The following is a 26,847-nucleotide window of genomic DNA, read 5'->3' as shown; positions in this document are numbered from 1 at the left end:
TGACGCCGAAATAAAATACTACATGGGCGCCTAAGTCGGAACCCCCTGCCAGATTCTTCGCAGGTTAGAGAGTGTAGCGTGTTACGTGCTGTATCTCTGTTCACGCCCCTATATTAGCCCCTTCCCCCGTTCCCGGTAGGAAGATGTTCTCAAACCATCCACGTTATCTTCCAGCTAACCCCTACCGTGCCTATTCATTTATTCTCGCTTTCTCTGTAATATCAGTAGAAGTACAGATGCTGACTTTAGCTCCCACCATGCGTACGCTCACTTTCATTTCGCAAAATTTATTTGCATATCTAACTAGTATACTTGTAATTTTTTCTGTGCACCGCAGCACCCACAACAGACAATTCATAGCCATGTAAAAAAGAGTGCGTAGACAGACACTTAAAGCTTTGCACTTAAATGGGCCCTGAACCACTTTTTATCGACGCGGAGAAATGCACTTGAAGTGAAAATAGGTTATTTCAGAAATAATTCGCTTCTAAAAGTACTTAAATGCGTTCAGCAAAAGCGGATATTTTGGCAATCAAATACGGCCTCCCTTGTGCTCCCGTTTCTTCTTCAATGCCTTGCATTGCGGAGGCTACGGTGCCGTGGGGCGTGCCCACAACGCTCCGCCTACTAAATGTCACCGTGGCGCGCAGTTCAAGTTTCATTCTGGATGTTAACGCAGGCCCCACTACTTCCACCTTCGGTGCCGACGACGCGCTAAACATAAGCCAAACGCGCTTGTCCTCAGCGAGCCGCAGTGCGCTTAGCCAGTGAACACGTGGCGGCACCTCGCGGCGGCCGCGGTATCTACGCCTTGTAGGCGACTGTAGCTTGATGTCAGCTATCGGCCAATAGCAGCCGTCTAAGGGAATGACGATGAAGAAATAGCGCCTAGCGCCTCTAGAAGACAGTGAGGACAGGGCCTCCTATTGAAAATAGAGCGTTTGAGAGAAACGTGACTTCTCGATCCGCTTGCGAGCTCCACGCACCGCGTACGACCGCAGATCTCGGCTGAGATGTTCACAGCAGCCTATGCTACCCGCGGGATTTTATTTCACCAAACCCGAGGGGTGGTTCAGCGCCTTAAAGGGCCCCTCGCCAGGCCACACAGCAAACTTCCGGTATACGCTGGAAGCTGTTACGTGTCCTCTAGGGAACGCTCTACTACAATTTTCTTTCAAATCGGCTCGTTAATGCCGAGACAGAAATATTTCAGTGCCGCGAACCCATGATTTCAGGAGGCGAGCTTCACCGCAAGCATCTACGCGCTCTACTTGCCCCGTCTAGCCTCCGCAAGCGAAATTCTTTGCCTGCGTTCTCCACAGAGTCTAGTTCTCCCATATCGGACCTGGAGCATCGAGGATCACGTGACGCATACATCACGGGCGCCGCCTTCATTTTATTTTCTCCTCGCTTTTTGGTGGCGCGGCGCACTACCGCTGACGGCGTTGCGCGCTAGCGGTTGCGATTGTCTCGTTTCGCGCAGCGCACGGTTTTGCGCGCTGTGCACGAAAACACCTGACTAGCGGTATACGCCTGTGCTACAGGAATACTGAGGCAGACATAAGCTGATCACAGAGCATGATCCCGCGCTGGAACACGGTAGAAAATGAAATAGTTTCGGCGCGTGCGCGCGCGACTGCACGACGTGGGAACAAGCAGACGAAACAGAAATACATCTCTCTTGCTTCGGTGCGAAGCAAATCAAAAGGACGCAAACATTCTGTTTGTGTGTTTTATTATTTCTCTAAGCTTTAATTCGTCTATTCTAGCAGCATATTACACAAATAACAGATGCTGGCTTAAATATTTCTCGAAGTCACGTGTCCCCGCGAGCGATGTCACAGCGCAAATGACTACATAGGCACACCAGCATGTGTACGTCATCCTCCGGCTTAGATCACAGCGGCCACGAGGAGAAGGGAAAATGGCATTCGGTTTGAAATTTCAGATCTTTCCGCGACACGTAGCGATGTAATACTTTGCAGACACAATCGTTATCGCGCATTGTATGCTCTGCGCTTGTCAGCTCAATACGGCCAGACCAGGTGAGGGGCCCTATTTAAAGGGGCCCTGTACCACCCCTCGCGCTGGGGCCAAACTTACTCTCAACTGGAGTGTTTATTACAGCAACCGCAACATATATAAAACGTATTCAAAACGTATTCAGAACAAGACGTATGCAAGAGGCAATCGGGCATAGAAATCAAACAGGAACCGCAAATAGAAACAACGATTATAATTAACGACTCAGCTGCTGATACGTTGCTATCGTTGGCACTTATACAAGCTGTATTTTTTTTCCCGTAGAATGTCAGTGTCGGCGTGCTAGACGCACAAAGTGCACATCTCGTAAGATGGTAGACAGCACTGCATCCTGCATCGGTTTGAGTGCTCCGTCGTATCCCTGTTGTTTTAGCACGAGTAGTTAACAACTAGCTCGCAATCACGCCATGTGGAAGACTACTGACAACCACTCCGTTGAGACCTCTCACGAAGAATGATCTCTCAGCTCAAGTGAGATGAATGCAGCAACGACCAGAGCTTAACCGGTGCGAACGAAGCGCTCGAGGTCCAAGAAGATGCGCTTACCGCATGACTCCTGAAAGCACCGTCACGCACCTCCAGCTATCGTTCTTTCTGGGATACGCAAGTCTATGATGGTGACAACGACACAACCTACACTTAAGAAATGATAATTAATGGGCAACAACTTAAGTTATAAGGATGAGGAATCAGAGTAGTAAAAAAGAAAGCTAAAAACAAATAGGCAAACGCAGTGAGGAGCCGAACTTTTCATACACGTTACGGCCACAGTCTCTGCCGCATACGCGCAGCGTGCTTCGCCGATTGCGTCCACGCGAAGGAAACTGTGGTGGTAATTATTTTTGTTATTTGTACTACAGCGCGAAAAGAAACTGTTATATTTTTTATCATAGTCCGCTGCTAAACAGAATGGTATTACAGTCCACGCGGATAAATATGTCTCCGCTGGGCTCAACGACAGAAGCGAGTCGCCGGGTAGCGCTCGATAATTATAAACGAACCCGGCTAATGGTTGGTGCTCGTGGCTTCATCTACCCCTGGCAAGCGGTAACGTACGAGGCTGCCTCCTTTAAACTTCAGGGCGAGGGGCAAGATTCACGAATTCGAGCCGTCAAGCGGCTTACACCGGGAGATCATAACGGAGCTCGCGAGAGGGATTGCTAAAAAAAAATATATCAGGGGTTTTCTATTAGGAAGAGTTTCGAATGGAATACCGAATTAATGAAATGAAATATTTTTCATTTATAAAAATAAAGTGAAGTGTAAGTTTGAGTGAAGGTAGCTCAGTAAAAAAGAAACGAAATTCTTATTTTCATTGTTTGATACCTACTATTCTATTCGTATTTGACATTTCGGGTAACCACACACTGCTGCAAGAAAAACAGGAAACCTGCCGAATACTTCAGTTGAACAATATTTTTTTAAAGATGCGACCAGTTTGAATAGTTTACGCGTTATATACCGCACCTCGGTGCAGGTTTTGGGAGATAAACGAACATTTATCAGCATTGAAGATCAACAGTAAGAGAGAGATGCAAGTAAAAAAAAGGGGGGGGGGCGGGGGCGGTACTAGACGATATCTCCGCCTGACTATAGTGTACCTGGGAAAGCAGGTAAAGGTGATAAAAAAAAGAAAAGAAAGAAGGAAGCAAAAATAGAAGATTGGACAATATAAGACTATTTTTCTGAATGCGGTGACACAACCTACGAGGATACCACATAGTCGCACACATTGTCCGTGTGGTCGCATTACGTACAGATATACAACACCACACGGTGCCGTGTCCCTCAATCACGTCAACAGTCAAAGATCCCGACGCGATATTGCTGATTTCCAGCGAGAGTTGCGATCGTAAACGAACGCTCCAGATTACGTCACCTGGCTGTGTGACCGTGCGATGAGACTCGCAAAAAGGCGACGACATGCGCCCAGTTATCTTTATTGTTTTATTTAAACAGAAAGCTTGAACAGTGATGGGCAAACACAGTTTTTCCAGCAGTTCGCCGAAATTGACGTGCTCGAATGCGATTATAATAATCATAAGCGGTCAAATATTTAGAAAACCTTATTGCATAAGTGGCGTCCATGATGAAGCATCGCTGCGGCTATTGTCTCGTTATCAGGTCGATTTGGAATCGTAAGTGCATGGACAGGGTGCCCATGTGGCAGCCAAGGAAACATTTATACGGATAGGAGAAGCTGGATAAGGCCGACGGAGAGGAAACCAGCTATGGAACTATATTTAAAAGAATGAAAACTAAAATTGCGAAGTCATGATACTTCAAAGCGCTGAGCACTACTGTTCGAAACCGTATATGCGCGGCTGATTCTCTGAACGCGGTGTCATAAGGAAAAAATTTGCCGAAGACAATTCGTCTGTAGCGTCGGGAAACAAAGCAGAAACAATTCAGCATGTTTTGTTATCCTCACAAGGTACCCATACAGAGAAAAAGAAGGAGCTAGTTACCCTGTCAAAGGCATTGAGTTTTAAAGAGTTGGAGAACGCTAAATGAACCCGCGTTTGGAATAGCAAAGCATGGTTTGGGCGATGGACTGCTGAAGGACATGTTGATGGGCAAGTTGGTGCTTGCCTAATGACAATGTGGCGCAATGTTACAACCACAAAGAATACACACAGATACGAGCCACAAGCGCCTGTTAGGTGTATCTGTGTGCCTTCTTTATGGCTGTATTTCGCGCTGCATAGTGTTAATAAATGGACTGATAGAGCAAAGCAAATGTATGCTCCGCGTTTTGTTCCGTGCACCTTATCACGCTGCTCGGTAATTGTGCTGGCAGCCATGTTGTTCTGCCTCACGTTAATCCAGCTGATTCCTAATGGCCAACTGCTGACCATATTTCGCGCAGCTGCCATAGAAAAACCTGACCAATCGTTTTTTTTTAGGTTAACTGACTTCGAACCAGACTTGTACGTAATTAACTTCACGTAAATAATTACTTGTAATCAATGAAGTTGCCTTGGTAGTTTTGTAAGTTATCGATTGTTTTTATCGGTAACGCTCTCTGTAATTCAGTTACATTTTAGTAACCTATTATATTGCACTAGTTACTTTTTTCACGATACAAACTGTAACCGGCGATACTTTTTCACGATACAAACTGTAACCGGCGATACAGCCTTGAGCACATGAATTCGGAGAGAACGGCAGTAGAACGAGCACGTCTGTGCCACGCAAGAGCCTTGAGTATGCGCACGTTCACACAGGCCAACAGGGCTGCTCAGTGTTATACTTACCTCATCCTAACGCTCCACATGATGCTTGCTGATGAACTGAACCGACGCTGCTATTGCTCGATATCAATGGCCGCTGATTTATGCTCACCTTCTTACTGGGCCTACCGGAAGCACCACCTCAGAGCCTCCGCAATAGTGAAACGCTACGCTTCATAGACAACACAGACGCGAGAAGTGCGGCATGGGAGAACCAGTCTTGCGCGCAATGTATTCGCGCGTTACAACATCCCCCTTTCCTGCATTGCTCACAGCGAGCGAGTTCTCACTGTTAATGTCCATGCCTTCACAAGAAAACAAAGGACAAAGGACGATAACCAACCAAAATTAGAAAAAAGCAGTTGTTTGGGAAGAGAAAAATAAACGTGTGAATGGCTGCAGACTGAAAGAACCAGGCTAGCTCGCTATATTTACTGCATTCGTGCCGTAAAGGCTGCGAGAAAAAAATAACGCAAAATTAATCAATTACAGTTTAACAATGGCTCAGTTATTGAGTGGCGCCTTATGTGGTCACTTTAATAAATTAATTATTTCAACGAAGTAACTCTCAGTCTAACCGGTTATCTTTTACCGTAATTGCGATGCAGCAAAAAACCAGGGACGACAGAACCCACACGAACAGGCACACTGCTTCGCTCGTCACAGATTGCTTGCTGCGCCACAATCCTGGTAAAAAAATTACGCATCAATTTGCCTTGCAATGTGTTTTATTGAGTAATCGCTTACTTGTATTTCTTTTGTAACGTGTACAGATCTGCTTCAAACAGTTTGCCGGTGTGAAGGCTGTTGCAGCAAAATACTGCTACTAGAAAATAAGTACAGTAAAACGTTAATCCCTTGTTTAGCGCCGACTACTCCGGCTTCGAATTCCATTGCGGTATCTCTGTGCGGTTATATAGCAGTGACTTGGTCAGCACTCGTAAATGTTTCATCAAAGTACTCAAAATCTAAAGCGATGTATGTGAACCGCTGTTCCCTACGATATGTGTTTACCACGTGATGTGGGCTTGCGCAAGCACATCAGGGCTCACTCCCACAATACACCCCACCACACGGCAATGGGAGGCAGCGCTGTCCAGCTCCGACTCGACGGACCAGCTCAAACTGGTGAAACGAACGAGAAGGGCAGCTAAGACCGCTGGACTGCTGGACTGAGGGGACCACCCACTTCACAGCCGAAGAGCTCGCTTGCTCTTTTGTATAAAGCTTATTCTCTCCCTCTACCTTCACAGTGAGAAAGGTATGTAGAGAGAGAGAGAGAGAGACAGAGAGACACAAAAGGGGAGGAAAGACAGGGAGGTTAGCCAGTGTAAGTACCGGCTGGCTACCGTGTTTGGGGGAAAGGGGGAAGGGAATAAAAGGAGAAAGAAGAAAAAAGACTGACAAGACTTCACACAGTAGCGCGATGCCACGCGCTACAACATTCAAAGACGGTTGCACAATTCGCATGCCCTTAAAAACTTCAGCAAAGCCCTTAAGGCCTTGAGTGCCTAAGCCCGTCTGGACCAGTGTCGTAGAACTGTTTCTGTGAAGGGGCGATTGTCCAGTTTTTCGAGCGCGGTCACGAGCACTTTTCTTGACACATTGTAACGTGGGCAGTCACAGAGGAGGTGCGCGATCGTCTCCTCGCAGCCGCAGGTGTCGCAAGTAGGGCTGTCGGCCATTCCAATGCGGAAGGTATGTAGAACTGTTAGCTGGCACAGCAATAGATTTCACGACTCTTGTTCAGAACGCATTTCTCGAAAATGATTCTAAGCACGTTTCTAGCAAAACGGTGTGCCATGAGCTCTGACTTGGCTTCGATTATTCAGTTGTAACGTTCCACCTAGTGACTATAATATAGCTGTTATATAGCCTAGGAAAATGTCATTAATTTTTCACACTGGTACAACACATCATTCATTTTTCTCTATCGCGTTTGGCATTTAAAATTAAATTGTGGGGTTTTATATGCCAAAACCACGATCTGATTATGATGCATGCCATGGTGGGGGACTCGGGACTAATTCTGACCACCTGGGATTCCTGCACCGTGCAGATAAATCTAAGTACACGGATGTTTTTGCATGTCGCCCCCATCGAAATGTGGTCGCCGTGGCCGGGATTCGATCCCGCGACCTCGTGCAACACCAAAGTCACTAAGCAACTGCGACGGGTGTGTTTGGCTATTAGTATAACGAGTTAGCGTAAAAGTGTCTTCTCTTAGAATGAGCACTGACTGCATGCCTTCAGTGACTCTGGGTGCCTTTTTTTGGATTTTGCCGTAGGTGTATCTCGTATCTTAAGAGACACATTACCTCACATTATTAATCAAAATATAGATACCGATACACGTCTTGCCGAATGTATCATGACTCAGATACAAAACAACCAAATATTATCTTAAGACAGTACCTACAATACAAGTATATTCGATACTGCCCAGCCCTGCCATATCAGCGGAGTAACCGTTCATATTCCTTAAAAAGCGAAGCCAGCGAATTTCTTAACTGTCAGCGTACCTTCCGTGATATAATATCTTCATTGTCGCGCACAATCTTTTTTGGGGGGGAGGGGGGAGGGGGGGGGGGGGGGCTTTAACAAGCGTATATTTCAAATATTGGAGCTTGACAGGTCTGCCGTCCCTAGCGAAATGGACCCATTAAGTCCCGTCTCCGGGAGTCGGCGCGCGAACTATGCGCTCTCTATCTCCCCCTTCCACTCTCTTTCTCTCTCAACCCCCTTAACAGTTCCCCCCGTGGAGGGTAGCCAACCGGAACTACCTCTGGTTAACCTCCCTGCCTTTCTATGCATCCTTTTCTCTCTCTGCGCTCGCAAGTGGGTGGCTCGCACGGCCGAAGAGGAGGAAGGCACTCACGTTCAGCTTTCCTTGGCAGATGGCCTCGTGCAGGCGCTCCTTGGTGCCGAGGAAGGGCAACGTGCCCGTGAGCAGCACGTACAGCAACACGCCGCAGCTCCACACGTCGGCGGGCTTGCCGTACGGCTTCCGCTGCACGACCTCGGGGGCCATGAAGTGCGGCGTCCCGATGCGACCTGTGCACGGCAGTCACGTGTGGCCGCACACAGCCACCGCAGCAGCAGCGGGTAGCACTCTTTCGCAGCAGCTCATCAGAGGAAGCTCAACTCGGGCGTGCGTTATTCGTTGGCAAGCGAGTGAGCGAAAAAAAGAAACGCCAAACTGAGCGAGAAAAAGACGTATCAGAGTGAAATTACAGATGGTTACGTCGGCATAAGCGTGAGCCAAGTCCGAGGGAGTGAGTGAGTGGGTGAGCAAAAGTGAGATAACGTGTTGTCGGGTGAAAGTAAGCGTGAGTGAGATGACTTGCTCACCGACAAGCGACTTGCCGGTGAACAATTCACTTGTAATGCGCACGAAATGAATGAGAATTGCGAATAAGTCAGAGTTACAGACTTCTTGCAGAACTAAACAGGAGAGTGAACAAGACAACGCAAAGTGACTAGACGAGTGTCTGTGTCGTATTCGGTTTGCGCGTGTAAAAATATGGAAACGTCCCGTTCTGCGTTAGCTGCTCACTGAATAACCGTTCCTTGAATGCTGTTCCAATAACTGTTCCTTGACTCGCAACAGCCACTGCGATTAAGTTCTTTCATTGCAAGAGTCGTTTTTATTCTATAATGGATGCCGCCGCGAGCGTTGTCAAGACCGAAAATAAGGCCAAGTGGGTTTTGGTTACTGTATGTCGATTCCTCCAGAGTCGTTGCAGGTCGTGCAAGCGCACAAAATATAAAATTGAGTTTGCCTGCACGACTCACATCAGGAAAGTAATGTCACTGTAGTAAACACCTAGTTTGCCACAATTGTTTAGGCACACAGAGATAAAGAATACCACGTAGCATCATTAGCTCACCGCTCTTATCTACGTGCGTCTTTCCTTTGCCGTCGGTCATTTACTACAGTGCTACGCAACCTGCTTTCTACGGTATTTAGATTGACGTGTTTTTTTTTAGTATGTCCTAGTCTAGATACCACCCTGATGCTAGTTGAGTGCAGTGCGAAATGTTCGTAAACTCCAAAGAATGTACTTATGCGAAACAAACAGCGCTTACAAACGAAAAAAGAGGAGGCTACAGATTATTGCGCTGAATAGCAAACATAATGCTTATTCGCATAGTGAAAGGCTGCTAAATGCGGTCATTGTCAGGTGCAGAAGAGCATGACACGTTTACAATTGGCAGTTAACATACAAGAACTGTTTCCTGAGTATCGATACGGAAAGTCCACTGACGCAGGTATCACCACCCTTGTGAGCAGCAAGTTCTTAAAAACCTCGCGCGTTCTTTCCTGCGTTCTCAGGAAAGAGGCGTCATGCCTTGAGTGCCCATTTGACATGTGTCATGCTATCGTGCACTCGGTGATGACCGCATATAAGGAGCCTTTCTTTATGTGAATAAGGGTTATGGTTGCTAGATAGCACTGGTGCCTGCGGTCCCCTCTCTTTCCGTTCAGAAGCGCTGTTTCTTCGCATAAGTTATGTACCGACCGGCTCAAGTTAGCACACTGTTGACAAAATGACGAGCATCAAGTATTATTGTTATTAACCACGTAAACATATACAAACACCGCAAGGAGAATGAAAAGTGGGCTAGCAGTTGTCTCCTAAAAAAGACACCACGCCCACCCGCTTGAAGAGGACAAAAAAAAAGAGGAAGTTAAGAAGGAGATAATAGGAAGAAAAACGCAGAGGAAGGAACAACACAGCACACAGTCACACGCTGAGTACGAGCATTAAAGACACGAGTCTACAGTCCCGTGGTTGGCAAGAATTAGAGCATAGCTTTGTGAGCCTCATATGGCGTTGAAGTACGACCTTTTGAAAAGAAGATATCATTAGGCGCATTTCAAGAAATATTAAGTATCTGCAATATGCTCAGCCGCACACAGCGACAACTGTTGAAAACTGGACAGTCTTAAGAGCTAGCGCTCAAGAATTTCGCTGTAGTGTCTACAAGTGAGGCATGAATCTTTGTCGGTAAATGCGATGTGCGACATTAACACATCCAATGCGTAACTTGAGCAGTGGAGGCCTGCTGCGGCGAGTTAAAGCTCTTCAATAGGTTTGTATAGGATACGATCCCTTGGAGACATGTTCATCCGGTTGTCAGCGCTGTATGTGGAGAAATATAAGCAGCCTAGCGTCGTCGATTTTACATATATTATCACCGTTGAAGTCAAGGTTGTGCGCTGACGATGCCAGAGCATCGGCTGCCTCGTTTCCCGAGATACCAATTTGTGATAGTATCCGCTGAAATATCGCCATTCTTCCTTCAGACGTGATTTGATGGGCCATCTTAACTACGTCATGTAAAAGAAGCTGAGCCAGCGTTGATGCTAAACAGCCGGATGATAATTCTACGGGAGTCGCTCAAAATAATAGCCTTTGGCCATTTAGTCTTTTGGATGATGTACATGAGCCGCACATTAAAGCCAATTTTTTCTGTGGATGCTGAATATGACCTATAATGTATTCGAACAGGATGCTTTGCTCGAGTCCCTGCGCAATAAGACACAACAGTGAAAAAGTTGCAACTGTGTAAACTTTAATAAAATATGCAGGGGTGTCTTCAAGAAGGAAGGCTGTCAATTGGCGTAGACTTTTCTAATAAATTATATATATCTCTCTCTTTCGAACCCCTGGAGCACTTGAGTGGACGAGCAACCGAGGACAATTGCACCCTCGCCGTCATTCACACTCTCAAGGAAGGCACACGTCATTTTACTCAGGTGCTACTCCCATCTGCTGAGCAGTCACTCTAAAAGCTCCTTACCGCCGTGGGCCCGACAAAGACGACATATGTAATGTAAGGCCCTTTGATCAGCTTGTAGTGTAGGTGGTGTTTTCTGGCTTCGGCAAGTAAATCGTTTGACTGTGCGGATGGTGAAAGGCCTAGTATTGCTCGAAGGGTCACTCGATGACCTTTCTCTAGCCGAGCGATCCGTCGAGGTGGAACATTGATCAAAGGCAATGCAGAAAGTACTCTTGACAACACTGTTTCTTGACGAGCTCGTAGAACAGTTGCTTGTTTGGTCACAGTCATCGCTAAGAGCTGTCAATGCTATCACGTATTTCAGGAGATAACGGGATTATATGCGAATAGCCTTAACAGCAGGTCGCCAGCAGATGCTGTCATCAACGATTATACTAAGCTTTTGTTATTGTTTTACCCATGTTATAGAAGAATCGTTCAGTCGAAAAACGTTTCAGGAACGGTCGTGTTCGCTTCCAATGACGGTAGGCAATCCCTTACGGCTTAGACAGAGAAATATGAATGCCGATTTCATCGTGGTATCACGCCGTTGCGTCCAGTGAAGCTTGCAACGTTGCTCGTAGTTGCGGTTTGGCGTTTGAAGGGCTAGCAATACATAAGGCGATATCGTGCGAGTAGATCGTGACACCTTCAGGATAGCTCTTCCTTTCACGTAAAAATCCGGTTAAGCCTGTGAGCGCACAGTTAAAGAAAAGGGGCGACAGTACACTGCTCTGAGGAACTCCACAAGTAACAGGCCGAGGTTCACTTGTCCCATGACCAGCGCGTACCTTCATTCTTCCGTCCCATAAACAGTCCGAAACGTAATCAGTTGTGCGACCTTCAACTCCAGCATAGTTGAGAGCTTAGAGAATTCCAACGTGCGGAAGAGAGTCGAAGGCTTGGTGGTCCAGGAAAAGGACGTATGAACACTGACGATCGTATCTTGCGGACTGCAGTGTTGATGCAATGCCCACAATAGAGTCAGTTGCGGAGTGATTTCGGCGAAAACCGCTCATAATTTCTGAAAAGAAGTCCTTCCTGAGAACTAGCTAAGTAAAACGCTGATTTACCATTGCGTTCTTGTAGCTTTCCAGCATGATATAAAAGGAGATCAGTCGATAAGACTTACGAAGGTTTGCTGCACGTCCCGGGTTAAGTACAGGTATAACAACAGACGACTTTCAGCTGAGTGAAATTTCGCCACATGCGCCCTACTTCGTATTAATGTTCGATGAATGTGAAGTAGGACAAAAGAAGGAAGTGTAACACTTCTTTGTTTTCTTCTTACTTCATGCTCGTCTTGTCCTATTCATGAACATCTACAGACTCGCCCAACAACCTACTTTCTGGAGGCGCCGGCATGCACATTTCATATACAATCACAATCTATTGAAATGCACTGATTTTCTTCAAGGCAGAAGTTACTTAGCTAAACACTTTGATGTTGCAGGCATTCAAAGGTTGGTCAGCCTCACACATGACCGCTGGTAGAAAGTCATGTCAGACGTGAGCGCAAAGTTCAAGACAATGGGACTCCTGCCCCAGTTGAAAAGAAGAAAGAAATATGGCGTGTGTAACGACTTTTCACGCAGCTTTCAAGTGACGGTACTCCAAGAAAAAAAAAAAGAAGGAGATAACGCAGCAAGCTTCAGGCATCGAGCTTATATAGAACAGAGATCCCCAGAATGCATACACGTATTCCACAAGCGCTTCAGTTTGCTCTGGGGTTTGTATACAGTATTCAGGCACATTCCTCTTTCGTCAGTCACACAATGGCACCTCTAGCAACTAACAGCACTGAACAACATCGAGTCAGCTCGCTATTCACTGTAGTCGTCATCACGTTCAAGAAAGACCGTGACAACTACCAAAAATTAGAATGGAAGAGTGTGCAAACTCGAGAAGTGCACAGAAAGCATCTGCATGCACATGCAATACTCGTGTGCACAGCACATTTCCGCTCCGACAGGCAATGTTCCCGCATAGCACGTGGTCTTGCAAAACGATCGAGGAATGTTAGTGTGATAACTACGCTATGTCTCGGGTGCGCTACGTGACAGTGATAGGAGAGAGAGAAAGAGTGTGTGAGAAAGAGAGGGACAGGGATAGGATAGCAAAAAAATGGTCCACAGCTGGCATCTTGTCTTACCTAGCAAGTCACATTTGCAGTATAGCCGGCATGCAAGGCTTAGGTTTTCCCCGTACTTAGAAATCTCTTTCTCTGCAGAGAACAGGGGAGGAGAAATGGCGATGTGAAAAACAGCCCGAAGGCCAACCGGTGAGGAGAAGGGGGGACAGTGCTAGGACAGTGACCGGAAATTGATTTCTCTCATGGCTGCCACGCCTTGAGAGCGTGAGCGAGCTTTCAAAAAAGGAAATGAAAATGCAGAGGGAAAAAAAAAAAACAAGAAAAGCATGTGTGAAACAAAGTGCTTCTGCCTGGTAAGAAGAAGCGAAAAAGTGATATAAAAAAAAGAAAGAAAAACGAGCACATGTCAGCACTTGCCACTCTCGGGAGAAATTCGAACCTCTTGGCTTCCAAGGAGACGAGATAACCTTCTTCGAAAACTAAGGTGCCTTTTGTCTCGCCCGGCCAGCTGCCAACAAAGAGCAACTTATCCGTCTGACAGGACCGTTCTGTCATACCGCTATCACCGACAGCCGGTCTTTACTTTTAGCTAAACTGCTGGCAAAATGTGAAAGAAGCTAAAGACGAAGGTCCCAGAGCTTACAACTGTTCGCGTAGAGCAGCAGCGTTTTCTTGGGGTGAAAGGTGCGTGATAGCAGAAACATTCGTGCGCGAAATAAATCTTGAGCGAATGACAAAGATTAAACCGCAGATCTTATGAATTTTTTTTTTTTACCAGCCACCCTATCGGTTCGATTTCCTTTACGCATGGCAAGTGGATTCGTGCCAGAAAAAGCATACAGCACACATCAATGCAGTATACAACAACCAAGCATCAAATAATCAAGACAGCAGCTTTCTTTCTGCCAATGACAGCTTCTCATCTTCATTATAGCAAAGCACACGCAAGTGCTTTTGTCTTGAATTTTTCATACGTGAGAGAGCCTCTTAATTCATTTCCCACGCAGTTCACTGCAAACTTTGGCCCTTTCTTTTCTTACCAGATCCAACTCAGCAAATTTTTTTAAGTACAAGAAACATACTCTCAAAAGCTTTTATTGAAGGTGTCGCAAAATGATTTTTTTTGTTGCGAATTGTAGCATTTCTTCTAGCTTACCAGGTTTCTTGAAAATTTGCTAAAAAGACGAGTGGAAGCATCAGTGCTATAACAAAAGCACTTGGTGAAGTTCATGGCATGCAGGAACGATGCTACAAATCGTATGCGAAGTGCCATTTGTGCAAAAGTGCATATTTTGCAAGCTAACTTCCCAGACGTGCCCGCATAGTTACTGATAAATTTACTATGGACGCTGAAGTATTAGAGATATACTGAGATGTACTGATTTCCATAGATATGAGAAAGAATCAAATGTTAAAACATGTATGTTTGATCGTTCAGCACAATACGCTGGCGGGCTAGTTGGTGCGAATCCATAATTACTTTGTTTAGCGCAAAACATCGGACACAAGAAAGACGAGAGGACAGGTGACTGTCCGACGACGACAGGTGAGTTGAGAGTAGAGCCTTGTCCTGTCATCTTTCTTGTGTCCGTTGTTTTGCGCTAAACAAAGAAATTATGGAACGTATGTTTCAATAGGCAATATTCTGTTGCTGACAATACACGCTGTAGGGGAGTGCGAATATTCCAGAATTTCGAATAACGAATCAAATTGTGCGCTATTCGATTCGGTAGTCGAATGGAATTGTCAGTATTCGTAAATATGAATATTTTCAGAATACTTCCCGAGTATTTCAAAATGTCAAGTGCGCCCAAATAAACATAAAATTGGAGAAAATGTACGGCAAGTTTTCCGGCAAGTACGGCAAGTTTTCCGGCACCATTCGATTCGTATTCGATTCGGTCTCAAAAATCACTATTCGCACACCCCTGCTACTTTGTCGTAAAGTTTCATCATGATATTATTGTATCTCTCTCTTTCATTTTTTTTGTATTGCAATCAGTTCTCATCCCCCTCAAGAAAAACAGTTTTGGCATGCAAGATTTGTGAGCTTTATAATAATGACATCTAATAGGTTAATATGAACAATGAGTACTTCGCATTTCGCACCTTCATGCAAGATCGCCAAAAATGCTGCAAGGCGCATCATACAACACTGATTCGCAAAAGAAGAAAAAGAAAACTCAAGTATGTTAAAGTTTGCACAGAAGGCGATTGCTTGATTGGTCGCCTCTTGAATAACGCAAGACATCGATACTTTGTTTGCGAACGTTTCAGCGACATAAGACTTTCATGCAGTACGACACGTAAAGAGACAGGAAATTTAACGCCGTACGAGTTCATCGCTACCAAGAAGTCCAGGCAGAATGCTCGCAGACGCAACAAGTCCGTCATGCGATTTTCACTACTGTCGTGTAACGTTTTAAAACGTAGCAGTGAGTAGCAAGCAAATGCTTAGCATAGCGCTTTCGGAGGAGCAAAAAAATATATGATCGCATCGATCGATTCTACAGAAAGCTGAATCACTGAAAGTGGCTTCAAGAATTCGGCCGATAAATTAAGTTGCTGACGCAGAGTTAAATATTAGCCCCATCGTTTAGTCAAATGAGCACCAAGGGAGTCAGTCGGCAGGAGGAGAGCTGAACGTGCCGTATTTGGACACTGAGTGGCGGACTTGCTTGCCGTAAATTTGCATGGCGGATAGAGCCGTCCTAAGCGCAGTGCACTTAAGCACTTCCTATGCGCGTAATCCAACCGCACCGTGCATAATCTGTTAAGTGTTTACGTTGCGATTTCAGGAGCGCAGTGTGTTAATCTCCCAGTCAAGCATACAGTACAAGAATCACAGAATGACTTGCAAAAGGAAATTAGACTTAAGCTAAACAAGAAACGAGGCAAAGCCTAGGTGCACTGAGTCTCCGGTCACAGCGAGGGTCACAGCTGGAGGGAACGGTCAGTCACGGCACACATCGCAGGTCTCGTGTGATGAAAATGCCGCTAGAAAAGTCCGCTTAGTGGACGCCTGCGCCGAACGCATGAACGTGAAACCAGACGCCTAGTGCAGTCTTGCCACGAGCGACCTTCCTTTCTTTTATTTCGTTTTCATTTTCTTAGAAACGTTTATTAGAACAACAACTTCGCGAGCAATTACATTTGAAGCTAAGTTCAGCAATTAGTTCCGGTCTCGAATGTTGGAAGAACGTAGGCAACGGTGTTCGTGATGTCGCGCGACGGTTTTGTCCTTCAAATGACAAGTACGCGGCCTTACAATACATTAATTAAGACACGGTTAAACACGTGAGACGCTCACGGTTTTTTTTTTGTCTCATATTAGAACGCGCGAAAGATGTCACAGAATTCAACGCAAGGCAAAGTCTCCTCGCACGTACTGGTTTAATATAAAAATTTGCAGGAATGGTGGCCAATACACGTATGTACAGGCACCGACAAAAGTGGTATACTCCACGCAGCGGGAGCCGGAGCAACGGCAAACTGCATCGCAACGCCATCTACAGGCCGCATCTGGGATCGAGACAGCCAATGGGTGCCCTTTATTATCTGAAGGCATGTCGCTTGACTCGTGTCAATGCTTCGTGCTTCAGCTCGCCAAAATGCCGAGCGACGCCGCTGCAGTAGCAATCTGCGTGGAGTATACCACTTTTGTCGGCGCCTGTACATCTTTCTTTTTACTTCACATGGTTACAGTCTTGTATTAGAACTTAGCCCATGGGTGTTTTTGTTGCTCTTTGAGATTCAACCGTATTCTCTGTTTCCTTCGTAGTGTTGCTTCAGCGCAGAGATGCGTCTACTCATAGGTAAGCAGGTGAGTAATCCCATTTAACGTGGAATGCTCAGTACACCCGGTTCTGAATTGTGCCTGTGCGTATCATTCAATGGGGGTGATATTTGACCGGCAACACCCATCATATACAAAGTAATTTTGATATACCATGCATGTATTTTTGTTTTTTCACTGCTAAGTTTCGAAAACGGACCGGAGGAAGTACACAGAGGTTAAATTAGGGTGGTATGCTTGGCTAACTAACAACACTCCGGAAAAGGTGTTCACGAAAACACCTGTCACGCCACTTTTTACTTGTCACGTCATAATACGCTTTATTGGAAGATTTTGCTGGCGTTCCCTTCAAGTGTCACATACGCTGTACAATCAGCTAACTCTTTGAATGAAAAGGAATGATGCCATTTACCTGAGGTCATTGTAGTTGAATAAGAATTCATCATGTTAGGTCAGTTAAAATCAGGATTTGCACCTGACTAGCACGGTCGCTCTCGCTATTGAACTGACCATGAGACCTACCACTGGAAGAGCGACTGTGAAGTATTGTATGACTGTAAAGAGCTAGAAAAAAAAGTAACAATGAAAGGAACCGTTATGGTTTTTTACAGATGGTACGTAGATGGCAAATTTCCGTTTCATGCAACCACCTGCACCTCGCAAATTTTCGCATAACCCTTTTTTTTTTAGTTAGCGACTCATAGAGGAGTAAGCGACGGAGCAAAGGCCGCTGTCGTACCTGCAGAACAGATGTAGTCGTACTCGAGCTGGATGGCGGCCCCGAATCCGCCCAGCTTCACAGGCGCCGAATTCTCCTTCGTGGCGAGGAGAACGCAGTGAGGCTTGATGTCCCGGTGAATTATGTCGTTCTCGTGACAGTACCGGAGTGCTTCCAGGATTTGCCGCACGTAGTGGCTGCGACGACCCGGTTGAGATGCAGAGATCGCCGGAGAATGCGGCGGGATGGATAACGAAAATGCGTTGATTTGAGAGCGCGGTAATTTCGTGGCGTACCCAATACCTATTATGTTGTCTCGAGAGCATTACGCAGGGTGACGGGCGACGAATGAAAATTGGGTTACTATGACAACTCATCTCACACATATGCTACACTAACCTCAGTTATGGCCCGCCATAATGTCCTTTCAAAAATGTTTGTTTTGTTTTATTTTCCTTGGAAATAAAATATGCACTAGTCTAGGTGCTCAAAATATATTCGCCCTGTCTATGATAGGCACTTTAGAGCGGAAACGAACGAACACTGATCACACATGCTTAGCCAAGTGAGTGGCTAAGCACGTGTGATCACGGCGCGCTTCGTTGTAGTGATGTGAAAGTTACTGCAACAAGTACAGCTCACTTGTTACTCTAATTCTCGTGTATCTTACATTACAATTCTGATTCAAGCAGAGATGAATTATGCAATCCAAAACGTACGTCTCTTAGGGTTCTCCCGACTGTAGTATCAACGCGTTCCGGAAGACTGTTATATTGCAGGGCTGCGCATAAATGATGACGTCTTGCGTGGCTACAATGCTGGTAGGATAGTGTATTCTCAGCTAATCTATTTTTGAGAATAGGAGTAAGACTATCCTCAACACTGCTAAGTCACACACCGATAGGTCACACGCACAAGTTATTTTACTGGCCCAGTCATTCGGAGAAGCGGTGGATCTTTGGCTAAAGCAGTGGATCTCGGTCTGCTTTGATGGAAGGCACCTCCAGCCATTTTTCGCTTTTCGAACCACAGTTCTCACTCGGCCACGGACTCACCTTTTTATTTTTTCCGGCTTAGCTAATCAGTGGGTGAAACAGAATCCTGTAGTCACGAATGAATCATCGCAAGGACAAATAACAGACCCAGAGAGCCATTGTGAATGTAAAAGCACAGGCTAGTTGGTATGGTATGCTTACTTTAATGGCTTACTTCAATAAAACAGTCAAAGGAAAGGCAGTAACGTGCGTACACACCGTATGCTCATTTTTCACCTTTCTAGTCTCCCCTCGGCTACGCGCTGCTTGAGTATAATCATCAAGTTAGCGGCAGTTACTTGCGAATTGTTTTATTTCTGAACTCTCCTGAAATTCTGTCAACGCACACAGAATGATTGCAGTGGGCGATGTACGTGCGCAGCAAGCAACTGCATTGAGTCGCGACACCAGGTGGCGCTCCGCGCAATGCTATGGCGCTCTACAACCGCAAGGCAGCGGTTAACAAAATGCCATCAGCAGAGCCTCATGAGTATACGCACCGCTGGAGAGAACCACCACTGACGTTATTGTTTTATCGAAAGAGCAACTGAAATGCTTGGTGAGGCTCGGTGTATGAAGTTATGAACTCCGCTTTCCCGAGGATTTAAAGGAAAGCTGGATTGGTCCTGAAGGAGACCACAGGTTTTTGCTGTCTTTAGTTGAACTTAACGTCAGCGCCTTTTTTTCCTTTTGGCTCGTAGCGTCCCCTTTTCATTAACGATTACATACAAGCGGTTTGCAAGCATACATCTGACAGATTGTAATCGGATACAGCCTGAGGATATTATGGCCCGTATGCCAATTGGCGTGTGCCATGTGAGGGTGGTGAATGAGTCATTGGGCCTGTTCGATTATCCGTCCCTGAGAATACCGGACTGTCCGAAAGGCTGCATATTCAACGCTCATTGGCTGAAAGCACCGCCTCGGGCAGCCCGATACTATCCGGAATGAATAATCAAAGAGGCCCAGTGACGGCTAAATCTTTCAGAACAGCTGCGCTAGGCGATTGGCTTTTTTTTTTTTCTTTTCTCGTATTTCAACTCATATGGTCGGCATACTTCACACACGTGCATATCAGCGATGCAACAAAAAAAAAAAAAAAGAAACGCGAGTAATTTACCTGGCCACAGCTTCGCTGTACACAAATCCTGCGGTGGCTCTTTTCACAATTTCAAAGCACAAGTCTGCCCCTTCCATACTGGAACAAATAAGAAAGAAAATGTGCCGTGTTAGTATCCCTACGTTAAACTTAATATACGCAAGCAAAACACCGAAGATGCAGATAGTGTCAATTAACTGCTGTCAAGCATGCAGCTTATGTCACACGCCGTTGGCTCGTGCCACAGCAGAGTTGCCGGGGCACACAGAGCCAACTTACCTGGGTGAACGCGCTTTCTGAAAAGTTGTGACTCTCACTCGCACAAATACGTGCAAGTGATAAACACAACTTCTCATAAAACGTAGTGGAAAGAAGGGAAGAAAATTACCTAATTCAAATGACTACTGGTACCGGCGAGTGCCCATACATTACTGAGGTGATCCCTAAAATAAGTGAACGTCGCGTAGCTAATAACCAGTCTTTTTTTGTATTATAAAAGATTTAAAGTAAGAAAAACAATAAGAATTAAAATTCTGAGAGTTTCAATGCACACGTGATAGCTCCCTAATCTCCAAAATTTTAATCTATATCTGTAGTCTAGCGATACTTTCAGTCCTTGTAGTACCAGTATCAGAAAATCTGAAGCACCAAACGATCAAAACACATAAGAAAGTTCGCTCGTACAGTTACTGTCACTACATCACAAGCATACAAGTTCGCGCTGAGTCAGGAAGCTTCTTGCCGTGTTGACAAGTTTATTATGCAAGCAGCTGTGCGAACTGGAGAGGGTGCAATACAAAAATTATATTACGAGAAATGCGAACGGTGTACTTACTACTCAAACACCATGTAGAGCATTCCCTCGGAGCTGTACGTTTCTAAAAGTTCAACAATGTGCGGATGTTTGAGCATGTGGCAGATGGTGGCTTCTCGCTTTAAGTCTGTAAATAATGAAGAAACAAAGCAAAGAAATATACATGTCAGTTATTTCCACACGGTTCTGTGCAACACCAGTGACTGAATGCACACGACCGCCCAAATTCCGTGGATCAGCATGACGTGACGCTCAACGTCACCGCAACAGGGCGCCACAGACAAGCTTCAAGCGGTGCGATTGGCTACAGCGCGGAGACGTCATGCTCGTCCGCAGCATTCGGGACACCGTGTGAACCCAGCTTGAGGAGTTTATTTTTCAGATATACCACAGTACAATGATATCGCAAGTGACTCAGATAAAACACAGTAACGACCTCCGCCTTCCTGCTCTTACTTAGGTGCTTCGTCAGTTACACGGAAAATTCGAAGAGCAATTAGGCTTATTTGCAATTCATACAGGTGCTCACCAAATAAAAAAAAGATTGACTAAGCTGCCGGGCCCTGCCAAGAATTTTACGCATGCGAGACTACAACACGATAATGACGATCTAGAGAGCGGGGGCTCACGAAAGTACAAGCATGCTCTCCGAAATGTTCGAGATTGCACAAAGCGGTAAATACTGTCAGAGGTGGCAGTGGATCAGAACAATTCGCGAGGAACTGCGTATGCGGTGATCACACGCGAACCCCCAACAACAACAAGCCACGCCGTGGTTAAAATTAGCTGACGAAATGCTGGAGTCTCGAGGCGTTGCCCTTGGTTTGGTTTGGGCTTTATAGATAAAGAGCTGTCTCATAAGCTCAAAAAAAAAAAAGGTTTGAGGATGGCATGTGCAATCGCGGAGCGCTCTCCGGGTACCAAAAGTGTTGGGCATCCCGCAGCTTCTCAGATTTCCTAGCGCCATAGGACATCTCTATACACAAGGAGCGAACAAGACGTGCCTTCTGTGCCGAGTCCGGGACAGGAGGTGAACTTGGCAACGTCGACGACTTTGACGGCGAACTGTTGGCCCGTCGTCTTGTGAACACAGCGACGCACCACGCTGAAGGGACCCCTGCAGGGAAGTGGCAAAATTGCGCGCTCGCATCAGGCAGAGAGCGATGCACAGGTATCACTCGAAAAAGAAAAAAAAAGTGGTTAATTAGTGCTTGATTAATTTGGTGATACTGAAAATACTGCCAACTTTCGCCGCCGGCTTTCCCGCAACGTTTAACTTTCTAATGAATATACAGAAATTGCACACTCACGATTGGGAAACGAGCGAGAGGACCCATCGGCAGAACGTGCACACGAACACAGAGAAAGATGCACAATTCCGCTGCTGTTGAGCAACGAGGTTAAAAAAGATATTGCAAAAAGTCTCGGGTCGAATACCGCCTGTAGTATGGTTCGATGTCGAATCCAAGAGACCAATTTTGCATGCGGTAGACCCTGGACTGAATTTCGGCATTTGTGTGAGGATACCACGGCGCGTGGAAAACCTTGTTTAGCAGCTCTCGCTTTGGTGTTGCCTACGCGAAGCACTTTTTTTTTCTTTAACATCCATCGCGCAAACTCCGCGTCGTGTGCATTTGGAGGGGTGGGCGAGCACATAGGCCACGTGTTGTTGGACTGCACCATATATGTCCCATGTGGCAACTGCGCATTAATCCTACGCCTCTGGGCAATCATCATTTGTCACGTGGGACGATACTAGAACTATGGACAGTTAGCAGCTTAGAAAGGATGGGTCGCAGTGAAGTGAAAAACCTTTCTGTAAGTACGGACATATGCTTAAAACACTAAGGGCGATTTCATGCATTCACTAGTCTTCGATGTTGATGTTTCGTCATTTCCTTTTTTTTAACCCTTGCATCTGTTAGTGTTTGCATGTGCTAAGGTATACTTCTCATTATGGCTATTATTCTCCATATTTATTTTTTAATGGGGGCGAAATGCGAAAACACCCGTGTACTTAGATTTAGGTGCACGTTAAAGAACCCCAGCTGGTCGAAATTCCCGTAGTCCTCCACTACGGCGTGCCTCATAATCAGAAAGTGGTTTTGGCACGTAAAACCCGATAACTTAATTTTTTTTATATTTATTTTTAAAGCAAATTGATGTTTTTGCATAGCAGCAAAAGGGGCATCCGGAGGTCTCCGGATTCCAACCTCTCCAGTCAGACCCTATCTACCAGCACCCTGCCTATACAGAAATGACATGAAGAGCACATAAGAACACGCGCGCGCACATACACGCAAAGGCCAACGCTTAGCGTCCTTTTGTTGTTGTTGCTGTACCAATTTTTGTTTCATTACTGAAGCATTGTGCCGCCGTCACGTCAAGCCTCTCAGGAGTAGGTTTGGTAATTTCCGCAACGCCACCAGACGTACTGTCATCGCAACAAAGCTGGTTTTACCATACCGACTTGCGATACACGTATATAGCATTAGAAATCGGTGGCGCAAACGCCTTGGAGTGCGCAGATTATACGTGACAGCAGAAATGTTTCTCCTACATTCTCGCATTTTTCAGTCACAGATCCATGAAACAACAGTTATATCGTCCAGCCTGCGTACAAAACAGTTTTGTTAACCATGTGTTAAAGAAGGGCCCGATGTAACATAATGACAGACAGGAAATGTGATTCGTAACCCACTGACAATGCAGACGCGTTGAAACAAACAAAACGCGTACATTGGCTAATTGGTGGCGAGCGTCCACACACAAAAAAAACGTGGAACCGACAAACATGCGTAAATTGTGGACACGATTGCGAACATTTCAAGCAAGATCGATTGACGTATTCGCGAGGTTTGACGTCCCAACACAACACTGCTGCTATGGGGGACAGCATAGTTTGAAGGGCTTTGGATTGATTTTGACTGGATAAGGTTTCTTTGCAAGCAGATAAATCTACATACCCGAGCGTTCCCGCATTTCACACCGAGCTAAACATGACTGCCGCAACCAGGAATCAAACCCACGACCTCGTGCTAACGCGATAACCATTTCGCCACCGCGGCAGGCCGAGCAAGGTTTGTCCTGGGTTACCGTCAGTTGAATATAACAGCAAGAATTAAAGGTGCCTTTTGACGGGTCGGAGCCTGACAATTGAGAATAACGAAGAAATATTTAATTCGAAAGGACGCTGGATTCGGAGCAGAGAAAAGATGGGCGGGCTCTCAAGATTGCGCAACAAATGCGGGTCCCATCGCATGCTGTGGGCGCCTGTAGAATGCCTTTTTCCTCAGTATAGGAAGTCTTACCTGGCCCCGTATTGCAAGAGCCGCCGTAAGCAGGGTTCACACGTTCAGGGCGAACCACAATATGCGTCCGCTTTGCATACAGCTTAATAACGCGAGCCCAAAGCTGCATTCGCGGTACCCGCCTCAGTACGTAACTGGGGTACGCCGTGGTCGCTTAGTGGCTACGACGTTGCGCTGCTAAGGTTAAGGTCGTCGCGGGTTCTAAGCCCGGCCGCAGTGGCTGCGTTCCAACGAGAGCGGAATGCCAAAACGCTCGTGTGCCGCGCATTGGGTGTGCGTCCAAGAAGCCCCAGGTGGTCAAATTAATCCCGAGTTTCCCACTACGGCATGCCTCGTGATCGTATCGTGGTATTTGCACGTAAAATTCCAGAATTTAATATTTTTTTGACGTAACGGGGTGCGGCAAGCCACGTTTACATGTATGCCACAACAGCGTGTTGAATTCACGTGAACTGTGGTGATTCGAGGCCAACACGCAAAAAAAAAAAGAGTTGGCGCAACAGAGGGGAGCAGATTGTGACGATTAAGTCGCACGATGTTTCATCATCATCAGCCTGGTTAGGCCCACTGCAGGGCAAAGGCCTCTCCCATACTTCTATAACTACCCCGGTCATGTACTAATTGTGGCCATGTTGTCCCTGCAAACTTCTTAATCTCATTCGCCCACCTAACTTTCTGCCGTCCCCTGCTACGATTCCTTTCGCTTGGAATCCAGTTCGAAACCCTTAATAACCATCGTTATCTTCCCTCCTCATTACATGTCCTGCCCATGCGCATTTCTTTTTTTTTCAACTAAGATGTCATTAACTCGCGTTTGTTCCCTCACCAAATCTGCTCTTTTCTTATCCCTTAACGTTACACCTATCATTCTTCTTTCCGTAGCTCGTTGCGTCGTCCTTAATTTAAGTAGAACCCTTTTCGTAAGCCTCCAGGTTTCTGCCCCGTACGTGAGTGCTGGTAAGACACAGCTGTTATACACTTTTCTCTTGAGGGATAATGGCAACCTGCTGTTCATGATCTGAGAATGCCTGCCAAACGCAACCCAGCCCATTCTTATTCTTCTGATTATTTCCATCTCATGATCCGGATCCGCGGTCACTACCTGTCCTAAGTAGATGTATTCTCTTACCACTTCCAGTGCCTCGCTGCCTATCGTAAACTGCTGTTCCCTTCGGAGACTGTTAAACATTGCTTTAATTTTCTGCATGTTTTGTTATGTAGCGCACGATGTTTAGTGCGTTACATAACAGCGGTGGCGCTTCGCATTACGATGATGCACCGGGGGAGTCAATACTTTACTATATATGTAATCTATAGCAACCTGTCAGCAGACGGAAAAGCGCGAAAGCCGCGTTTATTGAAAGCGCTGAGATGCTCCTCCGCGAGAGCAAAGTTTGAAAAGCACGCGCTTCAAGGCTCAGACGTCTGCCACGCCGTCTGCCGATGGAATGGAACCATCGACCGGTTGAACCTCCACATCCGCCCACTAGACGGCGCGACCAGCGCGCTGACATCGATTTTGGCTGCGACCTTGAACACTCCAGGAGAAGCTAGGAAACGAAATTGAAGGAACAGCTTCGCAGTCACGCAGCCCCGTTTCCCTAGCGCACACGCCATTTTCCTTCCATTCATGGGCGTTCAACGCGTTGCTCCTTTTTGTTTCTTATCGAAATGAATAAGAGGAGAGCTTGGCGCCTTTATGACGGCACTGGCTACTGTTTTTCACTCAGAAAAAGAAAAAAACTTGCGCGAGAAGGGAGAATAGTGTCACAAAATATGGCACTGGGTAGAACACCAGACGAATGAACAGTATACAGTACAACAGCACATGAATGGCAAAATTTTATGCATGAGTTCAGCGCACATGCGCATATATAAAGTCAAATATTTTGAATAGCCAAAACACCGAACACAAGTAATTGCACATAGCGCAAAAAGAACACGATTACCACACAAATCAATTTTGAACACTCTTACATGACTCATTTCGCTTATTAGAATAAACTGAAATTTTATACTTCCCCAAAATGTTTGCCTCTTCGAAAAACATTTTCAAAGCAAGACGTGCTCTTGTCTGAACGCCCACTGTTGGCCATCGACCAAATATATTATTTAGAGTGAAGGGTCTTTTGGCTAAAGGTAAGAAATTCACTTGCAATACCCTTCGTGTTCAAGACGTGTTCTTTTCTGAAGGCCCACGGTTGGCCATGGAAGAAGTATCTTTCTTTAGGCTGAAAGGTCTTCTATTTAAAGGTAACAAGTTTGCTTGCAATTGATTTCGTGGTGAATCATATTTAGTGCACTCGAGGAGATGTCGCACATCTTGGTCTGCATAGTCACAAGAACACTGCGGACTGGAGGCACGCTTTATCCTGTATAAAAATGCGTTGCGTAAATGCAGTACCAAGCTGCAGGCGGTACACCGATGTTTCGAATTTTCTGTTTCCTCTCGAATTTGACGGAATTACATGGATTTATACATGGGTTTTAAGGTTTATACAGGGGTCAATAAAGTATGACTCAGTGTTCTTAAATTGCTGATCAAACCGGGTAGTTTTGCTGAGGTAACAGGATATCTGTCTCAGAAGCAGACGGATCTCACTGCGCAAAAGAGGAACATTAATTGTCTCTGCTTTACTGTGCTCCTCTTTTCTTTGCGCGGATGTCACGGTTGCTAGGAGCATTTGCTTCAGTCGGCAGACGCGGACGTATGGAATACGACGACCTTGAATTTCATGCATGAGAGCAGAGAACTTTAATATTTCCATATACGATGACGACAGTACAGGCGCTCAGTGCAATCATAGGGCTGTTACAGTAAGAAAGTGCTCATAATTCTGTAGTATTGATCACAAACATTTTTACCAGTAACAGTTTTTTGCTCACACTCCAGATTATATCCGGAAAGCGTACATATCGA

General features: G+C 45.8%; 1 protein-coding gene across 3 annotated transcripts in view; it reads right to left on the bottom strand.

Moving 5' to 3' along the window:
- CASK (peripheral plasma membrane protein CASK) overlaps positions 1 to 20,736 on the bottom strand; it is a 494,080-nt gene extending 473,344 nt beyond the window's left edge. For 2 of the 3 annotated variants that reach the window (XM_050187361.3, XM_055076094.2), the window contains exons 1-5: positions 20,638 to 20,736; positions 19,824 to 19,901; positions 17,691 to 17,866; positions 13,216 to 13,287; positions 8,155 to 8,330 (exon numbers count right to left, since the gene is read on the bottom strand). In XM_050187361.3, the coding sequence (XP_050043318.3) occupies positions 8,155 to 8,330; positions 13,216 to 13,287; positions 17,691 to 17,866; positions 19,824 to 19,901; positions 20,638 to 20,714 (579 nt within the window). In that variant the 5' untranslated portion in view covers positions 20,715 to 20,736. The remainder of the gene's footprint in view (positions 1 to 8,154; positions 8,331 to 13,215; positions 13,288 to 17,690; positions 17,867 to 19,823; positions 19,902 to 20,637) is intronic. The other variant, XM_055076095.2, reaches the window with a different exon arrangement.
- Positions 20,737 to 26,847: the final 6,111 nt, after the last annotated feature.

This window comes from Dermacentor andersoni, chromosome 2, assembly GCF_023375885.2.
Source record: "Dermacentor andersoni chromosome 2, qqDerAnde1_hic_scaffold, whole genome shotgun sequence".
In the NCBI taxonomy this organism is placed as follows: Eukaryota; Metazoa; Arthropoda; class Arachnida; order Ixodida; family Ixodidae; genus Dermacentor; species Dermacentor andersoni.
The sequence above is the reverse complement of the archived record's forward strand: the minus strand, read 5'-3'. Positions and strand labels throughout refer to the sequence as shown.